Source organism: Coregonus clupeaformis, unplaced genomic scaffold, assembly GCF_020615455.1.
Source record: "Coregonus clupeaformis isolate EN_2021a unplaced genomic scaffold, ASM2061545v1 scaf2368, whole genome shotgun sequence".
NCBI lineage: Eukaryota > Metazoa > Chordata > Actinopteri > Salmoniformes > Salmonidae > Coregonus > Coregonus clupeaformis.
In genome coordinates this window covers 21,609-40,526 of record NW_025535822.1, presented here as the reverse complement: position 1 = coordinate 40,526, position 18,918 = coordinate 21,609, and the positions used below count along the sequence as shown (strand labels likewise).

The window sequence follows — 18,918 nt, the reverse complement described above, 5'->3', positions numbered from 1 at the left end:
TCCCATACCCATGCCACAATGGCTGCGTCCCAAATGGCACCTTATTCCCTACATAGTGCACTACTTTTTTACTGGCCTGTTGGTCAGAAGTAGTGCACTATATAGGGAATAGGGTGACATTTACAACATAGACAAAGTGTCACAGTTGTGGACGCATGACCACAGTATTTATAGATGGGCCAAAGGTGACATCATTGTGCAGTTAACACCTGCTGTTAAGTCCTGAAGCCCCAGGGTATCTTGTTTTAGATACCTTAGTCTTGTTTTTCTACATTCATGACCTATTATCTGACAATATGACAAAAATATCACATTCTGGTGTTATAAGCACAGACAAAGGTTTTATTTATTTGTGTATTTAATGCCAATAAAATGTCAATATTCAAACCACAACGCAAACAACTGAACACAATGGCATAAACATGAACTGATAGTGCTATAACATACATAGAACTGGGTAGGTAAATGTCAGTGGAGGCTAGTGGGAGGAGCTATAGGAGGACAGGGCTCATTGTAATGGGTGGAATGGAATTAATGGAACGGTATCAAACACATCAAACATATGGAAACCACGTTTCACTCCATTCCATAATTCCATTCCAGCCATTACAATAAGCCCATCCTCCTATAGCTCCACCCACCAGCCTCCACTAGTAAATGTAAATGCGTATCATAAACTCATTGGATTTTTTAACTGATACAATTTACATCATGCTTCCAGGCCAGCTATGAAATTATACAGGAAACATACACTGTATAAAACCCATTTCCAAATGCTATCTATCCTTCCACCACATCCCCAAACAGAATATACTCCAGTCGAACCTTGGTTCTCCTTGGTTTTCCGAACTCTCATATAGAGGGGCTAAAGAGGTTCAGGGGACCAAGGTTCCTCCCATCGTCCGTGTCACAAGGGTTATAGAAGGGGATCAGCGGAACGAACACTGTTTCCATGGAGAATGTGTACAGCGGCGTCATGGTAACAGCGTTATAGAACGCTACTTCCTCCTTCTCACAGTCTAAGAACACTCCGATCCGGACGGGCCTGATGGACACTGGGACCTTGGTGGGTTTGGGGTCTGTACAGGCCAAGATGGCCCCTCCCTTCAGGGACAGGGTCCAGAGACCGCTGCTGGTCCCGCTGGAGTCCATCTCCCCCCTGTGGACATCCTCCCTGGCCACACCCACCCGCCATGCTGTCTTGCGGCCCACCTCCACCTCCCAGTAATGGCGTCCGGTGATGAAGCCTTCTCGGCCCATTACACTGTAGTAGTAGTGGAAGCGGCGGGGGTTGGGTGGCTGCTCCTCCTCCGAGGCCTTGGGGATAACTTTGTCCTCCTCGAACCACACGGAGGTGCAGCTGGGGGAGAGGGTGAGGAGGGGGTGGGCTGTCTCTGGGTCAAAGGTCACTTCAGTGATGTCTGGGGGCTCAGGTGAGTTGTATTGTTGTAATCTAGAATGGTCTAATGGTATATATGTAAGTACATCCCTAGGAATGAAAAACCCAGATATACCGGTACATTATCACTATGTCACTAGAAGACAGAGAGATTAATCTCTTTAATTCAGCATTATACTCATTGTATAACAATACTATAACAATTCTATAACAATACTAATGTCACAGAAAGATACGATGTGCATTACTTGGATAGAGGCAGCTCTTCATGTGTTTCCATATCCTGTACTGGATGGGCCCCACAAAGTGTGCTGATCGCACCTCCACATCCACCTGTGGAGGGAGGAATGAAAGCCACCTGGGACCTGCAGGGAGAGGGGGATGAGAGAGGGAGAGGTGCAGGGGAGGAGGAGTGCAAAGATGGATGAGAAAGTGATCGAAAAGAAGGACAGGATTATGTTTTTTGTGAAAGGATTGGGAAATGAGTGAGAAAGAGAGAGAGGGTAGAGAGAGTGAAGAAAGAAAGTGGGATGCCAAAGAGAGAACGAGAGGATAGAACGAGTGGAGAGAAGAAAAGGGGGGATACCAACGTGAGGAGAGAGAGAGAGAGAGAGAATGGGATGCCAAAATGCAATTTGAGAGATTATGGCCGATCAGGAGAAGGGAGTGATTTGTGATACGAGAAATAGATGGAGACATAATCAGTTAAATAATTAAATATAATCACTTGCCTTTTCAAGAGGTCTTGAATCTCCTTCAGAGAGAAAAAAGGAGTGGTCATTACAGTAGTGAAAGACTTAAATCACTCAAAGCAACATAGCACACAATGTATTTGTTCAACTGATAAAGGTGCCCAATAAAAATACATATTACATTTGTTTTCCATCAGAAAACAAACCAGAATTGTGCCCAAATGAACTCAATATGCAGTTGATATTCTCTCTCAGTCATTGTTTGGTGCCAAACCTCAGCTAGTACTCCAGGACTGCACTGTGGTGCTTTTTGTCCGCCAACCTTTTAATGAGAAATTGATTTAGACCAACGAAAGCAGGCAAGTAGACTATTTAGCCAATCAATTACTTTGATTGATCAAATTAGTGCCAGAAGAGAAGGCAATAAGCTGACGCGGTGGTCCTTGAGGACTGCAGCTTTGACATCAATGTGCCGGCGTAGGCTAGCTGTTGTGGAGGCTGATAGCAGCATCCAGTAGATTCTGTGGAGGTACTCCAAGCTTCTCACTCCCCTGACCCTCCGCAATTCACTCCCTCCCTCCTGCCATTCATCACATTCTCTGTAACACTTTGCTCTCCAACCTTTCGTCATAAGACCTGAATGACGGTGTCGTAATAATGACATAAGAGATGTCATAAACAGTTATGACAGTTGGTTTCATTTTATGATTATTGACGGTTGCCAACTCTCCTCATGGAGCACTACTGCAGTGTGCAGGCTTTAGTTCCATCCCTGCACTACATTTACATTACCATTTTAGTAATTTAGCAGACGCTGTTATCCAGAGCGACTTCTAGTTAGTGCATTCATCTAAAAATAGCTAGGTGGGACAACTATATATCACAATCATAGTAACTACATTTTTCCTCAATAAAGTAACTATCAGCATAGTCAGAGCTAGTAAGGGGGAAAAAAGTCATGCGAGTATTAGTTCATGAAAGGCTCTTTTTTTGGGGGGGGCGGGGGAGCGAGGAGGGGGTGCGAGGGGGGTGCTGTGGGATTAAACCTTTGGTTAAACCTAATAAATAACATAAATGCAAACTAATATACACTGAGTATACAAAACATGAAGAACATCTGCTCTTTCCATGACATAGATGCTGCTGGGTTTTTCACGTTCAACAGTTTCCTGTGTGTATCAAGAATGGTCCACCACCCAAAGGACATCCACACAACTTGACAACTGTGGGAAACATTGGAGTCAACATGGGCCAGCATCCCTGTGGAACGCTTTCGAGGACAAAAGTATTGTACACTCAGTGTGTATACATTATAACCAATTTTTTCATGTTGTACCAAGTAGATTTTTCACTCTGGAATTACCTATCCAAATTTCTTCAATTGGGTTATAAGAAGAGATTAACTGGTTACAATATTGTAACCAAATGGTAACCAACTCATCAATGGTAGCCTTTCCAGGCACTTTGGTATCACTCTTCTTAAGCAGATATCATTTAAGAATCAATGCTGGCAGTGAACATAAAATCATAAAAAAAACAGAACACATTACCTGGAATGACATTCACTCTCACGGGTGGCCAAAAATAACATACAGAAAGCCACGCCCCAATAGGCCACGCCCCCAATCTGTCCTGATAGGCTGCCACAGCTATATTGCTCCCACCACTATGCAATGTGAATACTCATGAGGTGTTGAAAGCAATTTAGAAGCTTCCATTACATTTAAAAAAATCACATTGATCAGTCAAATTCTTTATTTGATTTCAGGCAAATTGAATAGAACAATAGCCTGCACACCCTAACTCACTCACTTTGAGCAGTTTGGGACTATCCTCCTCGGCCAGTTTGTTGTTTAGCGTGGCAATGCCTCTCTCTAGATCTCTTCCCTGCATGGCGATCTTCCTCTCTCTCTCCCTAAGCAGCTTCACCCTCTTCTCTTTCTCCTTCTTCAGTCGCTCCATGTCCAGGGTCTCCTCTTCGTCCAGGAAGCGATGGAGGTTCTGGAACTCAGCTCGGACCTCCCGTTCCAGATTATCAAAACATCTCTGAGAGATAGACAGAGGGACAGACTTTACTATTTTGTTAATATATAGTGGGTAGTAGAAGGATGCTAGCCTGGTTGGGAGAGAGATTTTTCAGCTTTAGCCAACACGCAACAATTACAGTATGTTCATTTTAATGCTAAATATGTAAATACTACAAATTATTTATCCTAACGTTGTTAGATAACATTTCCAACCAGTATCAGGCAAATTGCTTGTAATATTACTGACACACTAATACATTCACATATTATCTTATTCAGGTTTAATAAAATAATAAAATAAATGAACCATGAAAAGTAATTGACTGTAGTAAATAATGCATTGGCAGCCAGTACTGTACCTCTACACCAATAGACCATATGTACGTCTCTCTCTCTGCCTCCCAGCACTCGTCTACCTCATGCTTTATTCTTTTAATAGCCTGGATCAGCTTCTCCTGTAACACACACACAGACAAACATGAGGGGATAGAAGAGAATGGAAAAGAAAGGGAAGAGGAAAAACACAGAGAAACAATGTCAAATAGTGACAGAAGTTATTGTCAAATAGTGACAGAAGTTATTGTCAAATAGTGACAGAAGTTATTGTCAAATAGTGACAGAAGTTATTGTCAAATAGTGACAGAAGTTATTGTCAAATAGTGACAAAAGTTATTGTCAAATAGTGACAGAAGTTATTGTCAAATAGTGACAGAAGTTATTGTCAAATAGTGACAGAAGTTATTGTCAAATAGTGACAGAATAGTGACTTAAGTTATTTAACTAAAGAGTAAGTTCAGCATGCATGTATTTAGATAATAGTTTTTCCTATGAGTTTAGAAGTCATTTATTTATTGAACATGATATTGTTGTGCCATTGAAAATTAACTACAAAACTGCTCCCATTGATATAGTCTATTGGATTTTATGGGAGAGCATTTTTCCAAACCTAATCTCTTTCATAATTAATTAAACTTTCTATCGCCTGACTTCCCTTTAGACATAAACCCAAAGGTAAAATTATCAACTTTGCAGCTTACCTTATGGTCAGGGAGAAGGCTTTTTATTGCAGTTGTTGTTGGTGTCTTTTATGTTACTTTTGTACATTCCAATTTCTCCTAACGAGACGGGAAAGAAAACAAGGGACTCTTGGGAATGAAAATAGAGAACGACAGAGGTGTAATAAAAGAGAGGGAGGCAGTAAAGAGGAAAGAGGGAGGGACAGTGACAGAGAATGGAAGGACATGGAAAGAGAAAATGATCAATCAGAGAGAGAGAAAGAGAGAGACAGAAAGAGAGACAGATAGACAGAGAGAGACACACAGAGAGAAACCAATAAGAAGAGATACCCTCTCTGAGGTCATCAAAACAATTAGCATGAAGAGAGAATGAGTGTCATACATCCAACCAGTCAGATGGAGATTTATCTAGAAACAATTAAACTGACAGACAGACAAGGGTCACCATCAAACACCATCCTACAGTAGCCTTCTCCCTCTCTCTCCACGCGCAGCTTGGCTGAAGACGAGGGTCCATTAACACTGAGGAGAAACAGAGGGAGGGAGGGAGGGAGGGGGCAGGGAGCGAGGGAGGGAGCCACAGCTGCTGGCCAGGATGGGAAGGCAGGCAGCAGCGATTTATGGCATTGCACAGTGGAGAAGATTCTATTTCTGTCTGCCGTTGTCATTCTGGAAACAAAAGAGGGAATCGGTCAGGGGATAGAATCAGGCAGTGGGTCGGGGAGGTAGGGGGAATATCGTTTTTCATAGGGAGTGGTTTGCCTGGAAGGGATAGGAGAGAGAGGCTGTGTATTTATTTTGGTAGGCCTATGTTGGTTTAGTACTACCCTGTCTAGGGCGTCTGGAGAGGGCAGTATGACAACTGTAAACAATAAAATGTTGGTGTTAAAACTGAACATACATATTGGTAGATGTAGGGCAAACTGAGGTTTGTTTCCATCTGTTCTTCCTTCTCTTCCTGACATAAAATAAAACAGAGTGGGGAGCACTGGTATAAAAGCAAGCAGTCAGCATTTTCTCTCGCAATATTCTCCCCCTCAGAGACAAACACACACACTGACACACACACGCACACACACACAGACATGCACACACACTCTTTCTCCTTGCCTCCCTCTCTCCCTCTAGCTCTCTCCCCTTCTAATACACACACATGCACGCATACACACATAGCCTGGCTGGTTGGCTGTGTGTGTGCAGAGGTAGCATTACTCATCTCTGCGAATGTTTCCTCATCTATAATTCATTGTCCTGGGTCCTGATGATGTGACTGCTGTGTGCTCTGCTGAAGTGAGCAAGCTGCACAATCAACGCCATAAACCACACTACTGTAGTCTACTCCAGTACTGTGGGTGGACAGAATACAGAACACTAGCACAATGCATTATTATGAATGTTACTCACATGCAGAGCTGCACACACTGAACATGATTCACTTGTTTTAATATGCAACAGAACCATTTTCTATAGGAAATGTGGCTGCTTTTGTATCCCATATATTTCTATATTCAAGGTCATCTTGTTTGGTCCATTATCATTAGTTGATATAGCCTATTTTCCATGGGTTTGAATAGGTCTCACTCTCCATAAAATAGCCTAGATCCCTCGTGTATGTATTTGATTTATGTGACCACTGCAGGGGTTAGATTATTTTATTTCATTCTGGCTCTATGTCTGGCCCCGCCCACTGTTCTAAATGTAACTTCCGGAGCTTGAAAAGGACACCCAACTAGTGGTGAGGTTTTAATGGGTGCCAACTGTAGTGTTAGTTGGTAGGGTAATTTTTCTTCCCTTCCCTTTTTGTGTCACAAAGTGTAATGAATTCACACTACAGTAGGCGGAAAATACAAGGGTGGAAAAGCCAAATAGATTAATAGGGAGGTCGTTACCGGACTCACACTCCAGTACTGTAGGTGGCGGTGTATGCACCGGAAAGGAAGACCCAGAGTTACCTCTGCTGCAGATGATAATTTCATTAGATTTACCAGCCTCAACATCAACTGTTCAGAGGAGACTGCGTGAATCAGGCCTTCATGGTCGAATTGCTGCAAAGAAACCACTACTAAAGGACACCAATAATAAGAAGAGACTTGCTTGGGCCAAGAAACACGAGCAATGGACATTAGAGCGGTGGAAATCTGTCCTTTGGTCTGATGAGTCCAAATTTGAGATTTTTGGTTCCAACGGCCATGTCTTTGTGAGACGCAGAGTAGGTGAACGGATGATCTCCTCATGTGTAGTTCCCACCGTGAAGCATGGAGGAGGAGGTGTGATGGTGTGGGGGTGCTTTTCTGGTGACACTGTCTGTGATTTATTTAGAATTCAAGGCACACTTAACCAGCATGGCTACCACAGCATTCTGCAGCGATACACCATCCCATCTGGTTTGCGCTTAGTGGGACTATCATTTGTTTGTCAACAGGACAATGACCCAACACACCTCCAGGCTGTGTAAGGGCTATTTGACCAAGAATGAGAGTTATGGAGTGCTGCATCAGATGACCTGGCCTCCACAATTACCCGACCTCAACCCAATTGAGATGGTTTGGGATGAGTTGCACCGCAGAGTGAAGGAATAGTAGCCAACAAGTGCTCAGCATATGTGGGAACTCCTTCAAGACTGTTGGAAATGCATGACATTTGCATTTTAGTCATTTAGCAGACGCTCTTATCCAGAGCGACTTACAGTTTTTAGTGAGTGCATACATTTTTCATACAGGCGAAGCTGGTTGAGAGAATGCCAAGAGTGTGCAAAGCTGTCATCAAGGCAAAGGGTGGCTTCTTAGAATATAAAATATAAAATGTAGAAAATAGTAAAAATAAAGAAAAACCCTGGAATGAGTAAACTCAAGAATGTAATGTAGGTAAGCCGTGAATGGCCTCACACACCAGTACAGTAGGTGGCGGTATATGCGAACTGCCAACCAAATCCTACAGAAGAAGGAGACCAGAAGTAAACAAAGAGCACGTCGCACAGATTCATTCAAAGGAGAGGTATGAAGCATTTTTAAATATTAATTCCAGCTATTTAAGTTTATAATTACATGGTTTCGTCTCCTTATTATCCTACTTTCAAGCGTTTTTCATTGCGAGTCTTCTGCTTCCAGCTAAATGCTTAAAATAACAACGATAATGCACTGGAAAGGCTAGCAGTGAGCTAGCCAACAAGCTGGTTTGACGTGAATGGTCTATAAATACTAAATTATTTTGACCTAGTTAGCTACAGCTTACATAACCACGACACTAACAATTATCCTACCTGTATAGCAGGTAGACTGATGGTTCAACAGCGTCAGAAATGAACGGTCAAGCCGATATGGAGGTGGACTACAAGCAGAAATACAAAAATCTCAAACGCAAATTAAATTCCTGGTTTATGTGAGTCTTAATTTTTCATCCCATTGTCAAAGACGTGGTTTTATTATTATAACACCTATTAGCCAATGAACTGTAATTTACAGAGTTGAACTGTTGTATTTCGCTACTTGTCTCCGTTTAGGAGCAGGAGTGTTTTCAGGAAGAGCTCAGAAGATCCCAGAGGAAGCTGCTCAAAGTGTCCAGAGATAAAAGGTGGGTGGGTGAATCTACAAACGTTTGTTTAGTTTGGACAGCTGGGGTGTATTTATTTGTGGCACACTGTAGCAAAACCCTTTTGCACAGTGCAGAACCTTTTACTACCATGTGCTACTAATAAATACACCCCTGTTGAATGTGTACACATACTACAAGCATGTTCAAAGTTAAAACGGGTCATTCCTTGGCTTCTATTCTCTTCTCTTGCAGTTTTCTTTTGGACCGACTGTTACAATATGAGCGGGTGGACGAGGACTCCTCAGGTAGGTCTAAAGCACCAAGTCTCAACGTTTCATTCTCCACAATATCTGTTCTCTTATCCATAGCTCACCCAATAATAATCATGCAGTTACCTGCCTTGCTGTGGAGTATGTTCAGTATGGATCATGTTAGTATGCTGATGTACAGTGTCTGATTGTCATGTTTGTGTTTCAGATTCTGATGCCACAGCCTCTTCTGAGAACAGTGAAGGAGAGGGCCCCAGGGAGAGGGAGAGAGACGGAGGAAAGAAGTGAGTATGCAGCATGCCAGCAATATTTCAAATTGCACTCTTTCTATTACTGCACATTCTCTCCATCTTTGCCATTCTCTCTCACTGTCTCACTATTTATTCAACTGTCTCTCTTTTGAACTCTCAGGAGAAGGAGTAGCCCTGGTGTAGGCATTCCTTTGCCCTCATCTTCCCATCTCTCTCTCCTCTCTCGTTCTGGAGTGAACCCTCTCCAGTCATCTGGCAGTACCCCCTACCTCAACACAGTGAGTTATGATCACCATCACCTCACTGAATCTATACAATCAATAACTATAACATCATTGATTGTTGCCATTATCGTTTTCTCATTACCGAAGATAATCACTGTTTTGATTTGGGGCATTATTAATATTGTTTTATTATATGTTTTCCTTTTGTTATCTTTTGCTGTCTATCATGTTTTAATTTTCTCTGCTGTATTTGTACACACTGTGTGTGTGTTTGTGTTTTGTAAATTGTCACGGTGTGGTTGTGTACGCTTGTTTTCTGTTCGTATGTGCGTTTTATGTTTGTGTGTGTGTGTTAAATTGACACATGGGGCCTGTGTGTGTGTGTGGCGGGCAGTTGCCCTTCCCACCAGAGTATTTGGCTCCACCAGCTGAGAGAATGAAGAAAGAGAGAAAGACAAAGGCGCCCAAACACAAGAAAGAGACATCGGGGAAGGTGAGAGGGGAGGAGGAGGAGGACATCACAGATGAGGGAACAGACATGTGGCACGTAGTGTATTGAGTTAGGGTCTAGATGAGGAGGATTCTACAGTATACAGTGCATTTGGAAAGTATTCAGACCCCTTCACTTTTTCCACATTTTGTTACGTTACAGCCTTATTCTAAAATGGATAAAATATATATTTTCCCCTCATCAATCTACACACAATACCCCGTAATGACAAAGTATTCACACCCTTTGCTATGAGACTTGAAATTGAGCTCAGGTGCATCCTGTTTCTGTTGATCATCCTTGAGATGTTTCTACAACTTGATTGGAGTTCACCTGTGGTAAATTCAATTGATTGGACATTATTTGGAAAGGCACACACCTGTCTACAGTTGAAGTCGGACGTTTACATACACCTTAGCCAACTACATTTAAACTCAGTTTTTCACAATTCCTGACATTTAATCCTAGTAAAAATTCCCTGTCTTAGGTCAGTTAGGATCACCACATTATTTTAAGTGTGAAATGTCAGAATAATAGTAGAGAGAATTATTTATTTCAGCTTTTCTTTCATTCATCAAATTCCCAGTGGGTCAGAAGTTTACATACACTCAATTAGTATTTGGTAGCATTGCCTTTAAATAGTTTAACTTGGGTCAAATGTTTCGGGTAGCCTTCCACAAGCTTCAATAACTTGGGTGAATTTTGGCCCATTCCTCCTGACAGAGCTGGTTTAACAGAGTCAGGTTTGTAGGCCTCCTTGCTCGCACACACTTTTTCAGTTCTGCCCACACATTTTCTATAGGATTGAGGTCAGGGCTTTTTGATGGCCACTCCAATACCTTGACTTTGTTGTCCTTAAGCCATTTTGCCCCAACTTTGGAAGTATGCTTGGGGTTATTGTCCATTTGGAAGACCCATTTGCGACCAAGCTTTAACTTCCTGACTGATGTCTTGAAATGTTGCTTCAATATATCCACATAATTTTCCTTCCTCATGATGCCATCTATTTTGTGAAGTGCACCAGTCCCTCCTGCAGAAAAGCACCCCCACAGCATGATGCTGTCACCCCCGTGCTTCAGGGTTGGGATGGTGTTCTTGGGCTTGCAAGTGACCCCCTTTTTCCTCCAAACATAACAATGGTCATTATGGCCAAACAGTTATATTTTTGTTTCATCAGATCAGAGGACATTTCTAAAAAAAAGTACGATCTTTGCCCCCATGTGCAGTTGCAAACCGTAGTCTGGCTTTTTTTTGGCGGTTTTGGAGCAGTGGCTTCTTCTTTGCTAAGCGGCCTTTCAGGTTATGTCGATATAGGACTCGTTTTACTGTGGATATAGATACTTTTGTACCTGTTTCTTCCAGCATCTTCACAAGGTCCTTTGCTGTTGTTCTGGAATTGATTTTCACTTTTCACACCAAAGTACATTAATCTCTAGGAGACAGAACGCTTCTCCTTCCTGAGCGGTATGAAGGCTGCGTGGTCCCATGGTGTTTATAGTTGCGTACTATTGTTTGTACAGATGAACGTGGTACCTTCAGGCGTTTGGAAATTGCTCCCAAGGATGAACCAGACTTGTGGAGGTCTACACATTTTATTCTGAGGTCTTGGCTGATTTCTTTTGATTTTCCCATGATGTCAAGCAAAGAGGCACTGAGTTTGAAGGTAGGCCTTGAAATACATCTACAGGTACACCTTCAAATGACTCAAATGATGTCAATTAGCCTATCAGAAGCTTCTAAAGCCATGACATCATTTTCTGGAATTTTCCAAGTTTAAAGGCACAGTCAACTTAGTGTATGTAAACTTCTGACCCACTGGAATTGTGATACAGTGAATTATAAGTGAAATAATCTGTCTGTAAACAATTGTTGGAAAAATTACTTAGATGTCCTAACCGACTTGCCAAAACTATAGTTTGTTAACAAGACATTTGTGTAGTGGTTGAAAAACAAGTTTTAATGACTCCAACCTAAGTGTATGTAAACTTCCGACTTCAACTGTATATAAGGTCCCACAGTTGACAGTGCATGTCAGAGCAAAAACATAGCCATGTGGTCGAAGGAATTGTCCGTAGAGCTCAGAGACAGAATTGTGTCGAGGCACAGATCTGGAGAAGGGTACCAAAAAATGTCTGCTGTATTGAAGGTCCCCAAGAACACAGTGGCCTCCATCATTCTTAAATGGAAGAAGTTTGGAACCACCAAGACCCTTCCTAGAGCTGGCCGCCCGGCCAAACTGAGCAATCGGGGGAGAAGGACCTTGGTCAGGGAGGTGACCAAGAACCCGATGGTCACTCTGACAAAGCTCCAGAGTTCCTCTGTGGAGATGGGAGAACCTTCCAGAAGGACACCCCTCTCTGCAGCACTCCACCAATCAGGCCTTTATGGTAGAGTGGCCAGACGGAAGCCACTCCTCAGTAAAAGGCACATGACAGCCCGCTTGGAGTTTGCCAAAAGGCACCTAAAGGACTCTCAGACCATGAGAAACAAGATTCTCTGGTCTGATGAAACCAAGACTGAACTCTTTGGCCTGAATGCCAAGCGTCACGTCTGGAGGAAACCTGGCACCATCCCTACGGTGAAGCATGGTGGTGGCAGCATCATGCTGTTGGCATGTTTTTCAGCGGCAGGGACTGGTAGACTAGTCAGGATCGAGGGAAAGATGAATAGAGCAAAGTACAGAGAGATCCGTGATGAAAACCTGCTCCAGAGCTCTTAGGACCAGACTGGGGCGAAGGTTCACCTTCCAACAGGACAACGACTCCAAGCACACAGCCAAGACAACGCATGAGTGGCTTCGGGAGAAGTCTCTGAATGTCCTTGAGTGGCCCAGCCAGAGCCCTGACTTGAACCCAATCGAATATCTCTGGAGAGACCTGAAAATAGCTGTGCAGCGACACTCCCCATCCAACCTGACAGAGCTTGAGAGGATCTGCAGAGAAGAATGGGAGAAACTCCCCAAATACAGGTGTGCCAAGCTTGTAGCGTCATACCCAAGAAGACTCGAGGCTGTAATCGCTGCTAAAGGTGCTTCAACGAAGTACTGAGTAAAGGGTCTGAATACTTCAGTAAATGTGATTATTTATGTTTTTTATTTTTAATACATTTGCCAAAAAATTCTAAAAACCTGTTTTTGCTTTGTCATTATGGGGTATTGTGTGTAGATTGATGAGTGGGGGGAGGGGGAATAATGTAATCCATTTTAGAATAAGGCTGTAACGTAACAAAGTGGAAAAAGTCAAGGGGTCTGAATACTTTCCGAATGCACTGTAACTGCACCACACATGGCAGGTTAGGTGCAGGCCTACAGTAGGCTATAGGAATGTCCATAAAGTTGCGACATCATCAATGAAGTAACATACTGCCGTAATATCCTGGACTCTTAATTTTCAATTCCTGACCATTCATTCAAAGGGTTATTCTTCCTCAGTAGACTTAACTACATCCCAAATGGAACCCTATTCCTACCCCAAGAGGGCCCTGGTCAAAAGTAGTGCACTATAAAGGAATAGGGTGCCATTTGGGAGTCCAAGTCATCTACCTCTCTATCTTTCTCCATCCATCTACCCTCTTCCTTCCACCTCCCTCCCCTTAGGTGGTGGCTCCTCTAGCAGCCAACTATCCAGCGGGCCCGGCGGCCCCTCCCACATCCAGCGCCTCGTTCAACTGGGTTCCCAGGCAGATGCTGAGTGGAGACGCGGCGGAGGAGGAGGGAGAGAGCGACGGAGACTCAGACAGAGGAGACGACGACAGGGGGGAGGGAGAAGAGGCTGACCTTGTCATCGATATCCCCAACGAGTGAACTGTGTGTGTGTGTTCGTGTGTAAAGGATTGTTTGAAAGAGTGTGTAAGATCACGGCTTGAGTGTGTGTGTGTGTGTATTCAACCCCTCCCACTGTCAAATGCTTAGCCAAGCTCCCCCCAGTGGACCTTCAGGTTACTGCAACAATATCTCTCAAAACAATGTGACCTGTCATAATAATGTTACTAATGTACTCCATTATTGTAATTTTACTGCCTTCTACAGTTATACAAGTCATGGAAGAAATTGTATTGAAGGCATGGACAGCTACAGCACCTACCTTTTTATACAAAACTGTCAAATGAGGAAGTTTCTGTTGGAGATAATGGAGATGTTGTGTTTTCTACCAATTACTTTTCTAAATTAAATCGCATTCAAGTGGTAACATTTCAGATGTTGTTGAAAGCCTAATGGTCCCAGATGAGGGAACAGACATGTGGCACGTAGGGTATTGAGTTAGGGTCTAGACGAGGGGGATTTCTACAGTATAAATGCACCTCATATGGCAGGTTAGGTGCAAGCCTACAGTAGGCTATAGGAAAGTCCATAACGTTGGGACATCATCAATAGTAACATACTGCCATAATATCCTGAACTCTTAATTTTCAATTCCTGACCATTCATTTAAAGGGTTATTCTCAGTAGAAAATTAAAAGAGTCCAGGATATTATGGCAGTATGTTACTTCATTGATGATGTCCCAAATGTTATGGACAGTAGGTGCTGCACAGACATGCAGTACTGCGCCTTTACTCAAAACAACTGTTTCTGTTGGCTGCGCCTGGAGACAAAAGCCTTTTATGCTGCGTTCATAACCAAGTGGGAAGGTGGTATTTAACCTTTACGACTGGTAAAAATCCACTTGAACGCCCCTTTAACTCGTAATAACTAGTGGGAAACTCGACTATCATCCCTGAGCTTCTCCCACATGCTGACATCTGAAGTCACCAACTAAGGAAATTACCTCGATATCAGCATTTTCGGCAGTTAAATGTAACAAAACATTATTTATAAAAAAGAAATCTATTAATACGTTTTTTGAACACTTCATTTGTTTACAAGCATTATAGCTGTACTTTTAGTTTATGGTTGACACAGATTGTTGGCCATTAGCCAATCAGTGTTTCTCAACATGTTGAGAATGCATCCAACTGGTATTTACAACTTGACAACTGGTAATTACTACCTTCCCACTTGTTTATGAACGCTGCATAAAGCCCAACCCAAAACCATCACACCCAAAAGCTCTCATACCGCAGCAGCCATGCAGCTGTCAGTATGGAACACATCCAGACTACCCAAAGCTACAGACAAAGGATGTAATGAGGGAATAATGAGTGTCTTTGCTACAGACCAATAACTGTCAGTGAGTATAATAAGGAACAGTGTGACACTGTTGGAAAACTGATTATGCACTGCTAAATATTTTTCCTGGTGGAAATTACACATGTCAAACTATTAGCCTAATCTCCATCAGATGTGCATTGATGTGTAGCCTATCCCATAAAAGCAATTCTCCTACCAGACAGTTCTGACTGTCAGGCCCAAGGGTGCACTGAAGACTCCATGTGATTCCAGTCATAACACGTAGCAGGACAAACCTGGTTTGTGACCCCTATGTCAGAGGTCACCTAGGTGAAGAGCTTCATTATTGTGCTCTCATCTTTCCTCTCTTGTCATCTCACAGAGATTGCGATGGATCGGATTGGATGACTCCCTCTATGAATTTGAGAGTGGGGACATTTCCCCATTTCCCTCAGCTTTACCAAACCAAGTGGCGGCTGAAACACAAAATCAAAAAGAATTGTGGCTTTAAAGCAGAGAGAATGTAATTCAGTCAATAAGATATATCTTGGAACCTTGGTGGTGGATAGATCTACTGTGTGATATTCAACACTAGGACACTGCTGTAAGATATACTGCTGCGGTTTCACTGTGCACCCTAATAGTGCATACTTAAGCACTCGGCTACATACATAGAGGAGTCAGCACTTTCTAAGAGGTGTGTGTTTTAACAGAGAAAATTAACCATTGAGCCAAACCTTGTGGAAACATTGTTTGGGAATGCAGACTTACAGGTAATAGGAACTGGTTACAGGGTGTGGGTCTGGTGTGTGTACCTAACAATGATGAGAGGTAAAGGTGTAACCAAAAAGAGCTATGAAAGAGAAAGGGAGGGAGGGAGAGCCAGGTAGAGGTGTAGCTAGAGGGTGAATGTGTGAGGGAGGGAGGAAGAGTGAGCTTGTCAGTGAGGGAGGGAGAAGCAGAGTGTAAGCAAGACTGTGCCCAGACACATACAGACAGCACAGTCCAAGGAGAAAGACATGGGTGGAGACGCTGACTGGGTGGAAGAGAAAAAAGAAGGGAGAGATTGAGAAAGCGATAGAAGAACGACATACCAGAGATTCCCTGGCTGCCAACCCTAGCTATCGGCCATTACCTTCTCCCATCTCGTAGATACAGCAGAAACCTCTGGATTATTTACCAGCCTCTCTCTGTGAGTGTCTGGGTTTGCTGAGCTCAACATGCTGCTGCTGCGGTGGTGTCCTGCTGGTGTCAGTGTCAGTACTGCAGGCTGGATCTTGCTGGGGCTGACTCTGGAGCTGTCTCTACCAGTCACAGCACTATCAGAACCAGACCCAGGCTTCTCCCTCTGCAGACAGAGCTTCTACAGACAGACCCCCCCTCTGGGCCTCTCCGGAGGTGGGGGGGCTCTCCTGACCCCCCTCTGTCACAGGCTGCCAGGGGGACAGTCGTTCGCCACGCTCTACCACCCGACCTGTGACGCAGCTGTTTACTCTGCCTTCCATCTCAGCCAAGGATGGGGGGAGAGGAGGAAAGGAGGAGGGGGTAAGGGAGGATTATTTCATTTCTATTATGTAGAAACAGTGGAATCATTGTCATGCATGGACTGCGTAAGCACTGCCTTGTACAGTTTAGTGTACATTCTCAACACAATCACACAAGTTACAGCGGACATGATCAAACCAACAGTATACCACTCTTTTCCTCCAGCTGTAGTACAATAATGTTTTTGCGATATGAAACTTGTTCAAGTGAAAGGAAACTCTTGTCCTGTAGAGGCAGTTAATTACTGTTGAAATCAACGTTCCATGCAAACCTGGCCTTGTTTCAACAAGTCAGAGTTAACAGAAAGATGAATGTGAACAACAGTTTGATATTTGACTCAGATGTCTGTCAGTGGACAAGCTCCCTAACACTCACAAGACTAGAATGGTCTGCATGGTATATTATTTCTGCCATGACTCCTGAGTAAAATACGTCCTCCTCTACCTACTCTATTTACAAACTGCATTGATACTGAATGTATTTATAATGTACAGTAGGCTTTACCCAAATAAAGGCCAAACATACATTTATCGTGATGTCAATACTAATTGCATTAGTGATTCAATATGTGCACTTCGACTCATGATTCCAAACCTATCTCCTAGACAGAGAAGGAGGAAGAGGACGAAAGGGTCCCAGAGTCCCCCCCTGGTGATGACCCCAGCCCTGCTCCGAGGGGATGTGGCGGGGGGTAAATCCCAAGCTCGCTCTGACTCTCCCCTCCACCAGTGGGACTCCCTGGTCACAGAGCTGATTCAGAGCAGCGTCCTGCCCCAGTGTGGCTCCACAGGGGGCCAGCTCTACGTCCTGACAGGAGCCACGGGGCTCAGGCTGGGGCCCGGGGTGGAGGAGGGTGGGGATGAGGGGTGTGAGGCTGGGGTGCAGTGGTCTGCAGTGTGCTGTGCTGGCCCAGAGGGACAGAGTGGGTTCAGTGTGGGGGTAGTGAGAGAGACAGGGGGAGGAGGGGAGAGGGTGGTGAGTGTTAAGGAGCTGGAACACATGATTGGAGTGACAGATCTATTTTCAGAGGGTTGCGGGGAAGCAGATGGGGCCACGGAGGGAGACATAGTGACACTGCTCAGTGATGCGATGGTTGGAGTCGTAGAAAAGCAGAGAGCAGCCGCAAGGCCAGACGCCATTCAGGAAACACTAGATGAGACTACTGACCGAAGCATAGAGGCACTAACTGCCGACACAGAACCTCTCATCACTCCCTCAGTGGACAACGAGACACTGGCCTCCGAGTCGGACACAGAGTCGTCCGGCAGCACTCTGGTGTATATCATCACCTCCTCTGTCTCCCTGCTCATCGCCCCACTACGCCCTGTAGTCTCCACCCTCATCGGGATCCCTGGACAGGTGATTACTGATGGAATACAATACTGTGATGGTTCCATATCCTGTATATATCCTTTTATATTTCTGATCACAAAAATATGTTTCTGTTATAACAGACAATATCTTGAAACAGAACATATCTTCTCGTCTAGGTGGCCTTTGTCCTACAGGAGGACCTGGGTGGTCCTGTCTGCCCTGCCAGGTGACACCCTCTCTGTGTTCTACAACATGGCGTCTGACCTGGTGTCTGGGGTCGGCTCAGTCACAGGCCTGATACTTGGTGTGGGGGAGATGTGCTTCTCCACCCTGTACTGCATTACAGCCCCTCTGGTGGGCTCCCTTGTTCACCAGCTGCCAGGACGGGGTCACAGGGGTGGGCACCCTGGCCTGGGATGGGGTGGGCATATTCGGGGGGATCGTGGACAATGCCTGGTGGGTGTCCAGGGTGGTTGGGGACCAGGCGTGGGAGCAGGGTGGGGGGTATGTGGGGTCGGTGGTGTCTGAGATGGGAGGGCAGATGAAGGCGGTTGGTGGGGGATGGGGAAGCTGGCGTGGAGGTGTGGGAACGGGGTGGGGAACGTGGTAAGGATGGCAGGGGGGCTAGTAGTAGGAAGCGTGGAAACGGTTGTGGAGAATGTGATGGAGGCCTTTGGGCAGGACCAGAACTGTGGGTGGTTTGGGTCTACAGAGAATGTTAATCAATAACGTTGCAGATTTTTTTGCAAACCTTGAAAATTGTATATTTTGTTCTTATAAATTATGTAAAAATGCACCAGATAGCAAGAGAGAATTGATGTGTATGCCGCAATGCCAATGCCTCTAGCTAAGCTGTCTACCACAAACGCATAGTTCGGCACACAACACATTTTCATATTGTTTTACTCCCTAAAGTAGATTACTTCTACTTCTACTACTTCTTAGTTGTAAAGAAGCAGGATCCCAAAAGACTAAAGCTGAGATGAATGGTATATGTGTCAGAAAGAGAAGTAATGAACTCCTGAGTGGCGCAGTGGTCTAAGGCTCACCAACT

General features: G+C 44.1%; 3 protein-coding genes across 5 annotated transcripts; 2 read left to right on the top strand and 1 right to left on the bottom strand.

The window, feature by feature from the left end:
* Positions 1-580: 580 nt before the first annotated feature.
* Positions 581-5,661, bottom strand: si:ch73-54f23.4 (E3 ubiquitin-protein ligase TRIM69). Of its 3 annotated transcripts, none has more exons than XM_045219408.1 (6): positions 5,580-5,661; positions 5,156-5,233; positions 4,478-4,573; positions 3,904-4,137; positions 1,648-1,764; positions 581-1,421 (listed from the first exon to the last, which is right to left on the bottom strand). In XM_045219408.1, exons 5-6 carry the CDS (start codon positions 1,667-1,669, stop codon positions 853-855), a joined length of 591 nt encoding a protein of 196 aa, XP_045075343.1. In that variant the 5' UTR covers positions 1,670-1,764; positions 3,904-4,137; positions 4,478-4,573; positions 5,156-5,233; positions 5,580-5,661; the 3' UTR covers positions 581-852. The 3 variants fall into 3 exon arrangements, 2 of the variants coding, with proteins under 2 accessions (XP_045075343.1, XP_045075344.1); XM_045219409.1 differs by lacking the exon at positions 5,580-5,661 and adding an exon at positions 5,465-5,483; XR_006660119.1 differs by lacking the exons at positions 581-1,421; positions 1,648-1,764; positions 5,580-5,661 and adding an exon at positions 2,129-2,153 and having other exon boundaries at positions 5,156-5,441.
* Positions 5,662-8,029: 2,368 nt separating this feature from the next.
* Positions 8,030-14,093, top strand: ino80e (INO80 complex subunit E). Its single transcript, XM_045219406.1, is given in 9 exon segments — positions 8,030-8,128; positions 8,402-8,493; positions 8,496-8,512; positions 8,634-8,704; positions 8,918-8,970; positions 9,143-9,218; positions 9,346-9,463; positions 9,804-9,902; positions 13,495-14,093. Coding segments are annotated over 8 exon segments (702 nt in total). The 5' UTR covers positions 8,030-8,128; positions 8,402-8,432; the 3' UTR covers positions 13,702-14,093.
* A 238-nt stretch (positions 14,094-14,331) lies between these two features.
* LOC121543856 (endonuclease domain-containing 1 protein) lies at positions 14,332-18,903 on the top strand. Its single transcript, XM_045219416.1, is given in 6 exon segments — positions 14,332-16,615; positions 17,160-17,909; positions 18,041-18,067; positions 18,069-18,356; positions 18,394-18,418; positions 18,421-18,903. Coding segments are annotated over 6 exon segments (1,653 nt in total). The 5' UTR covers positions 14,332-16,225; the 3' UTR covers positions 18,594-18,903.
* The last annotated feature ends 15 nt before the right edge of the window (positions 18,904-18,918 follow it).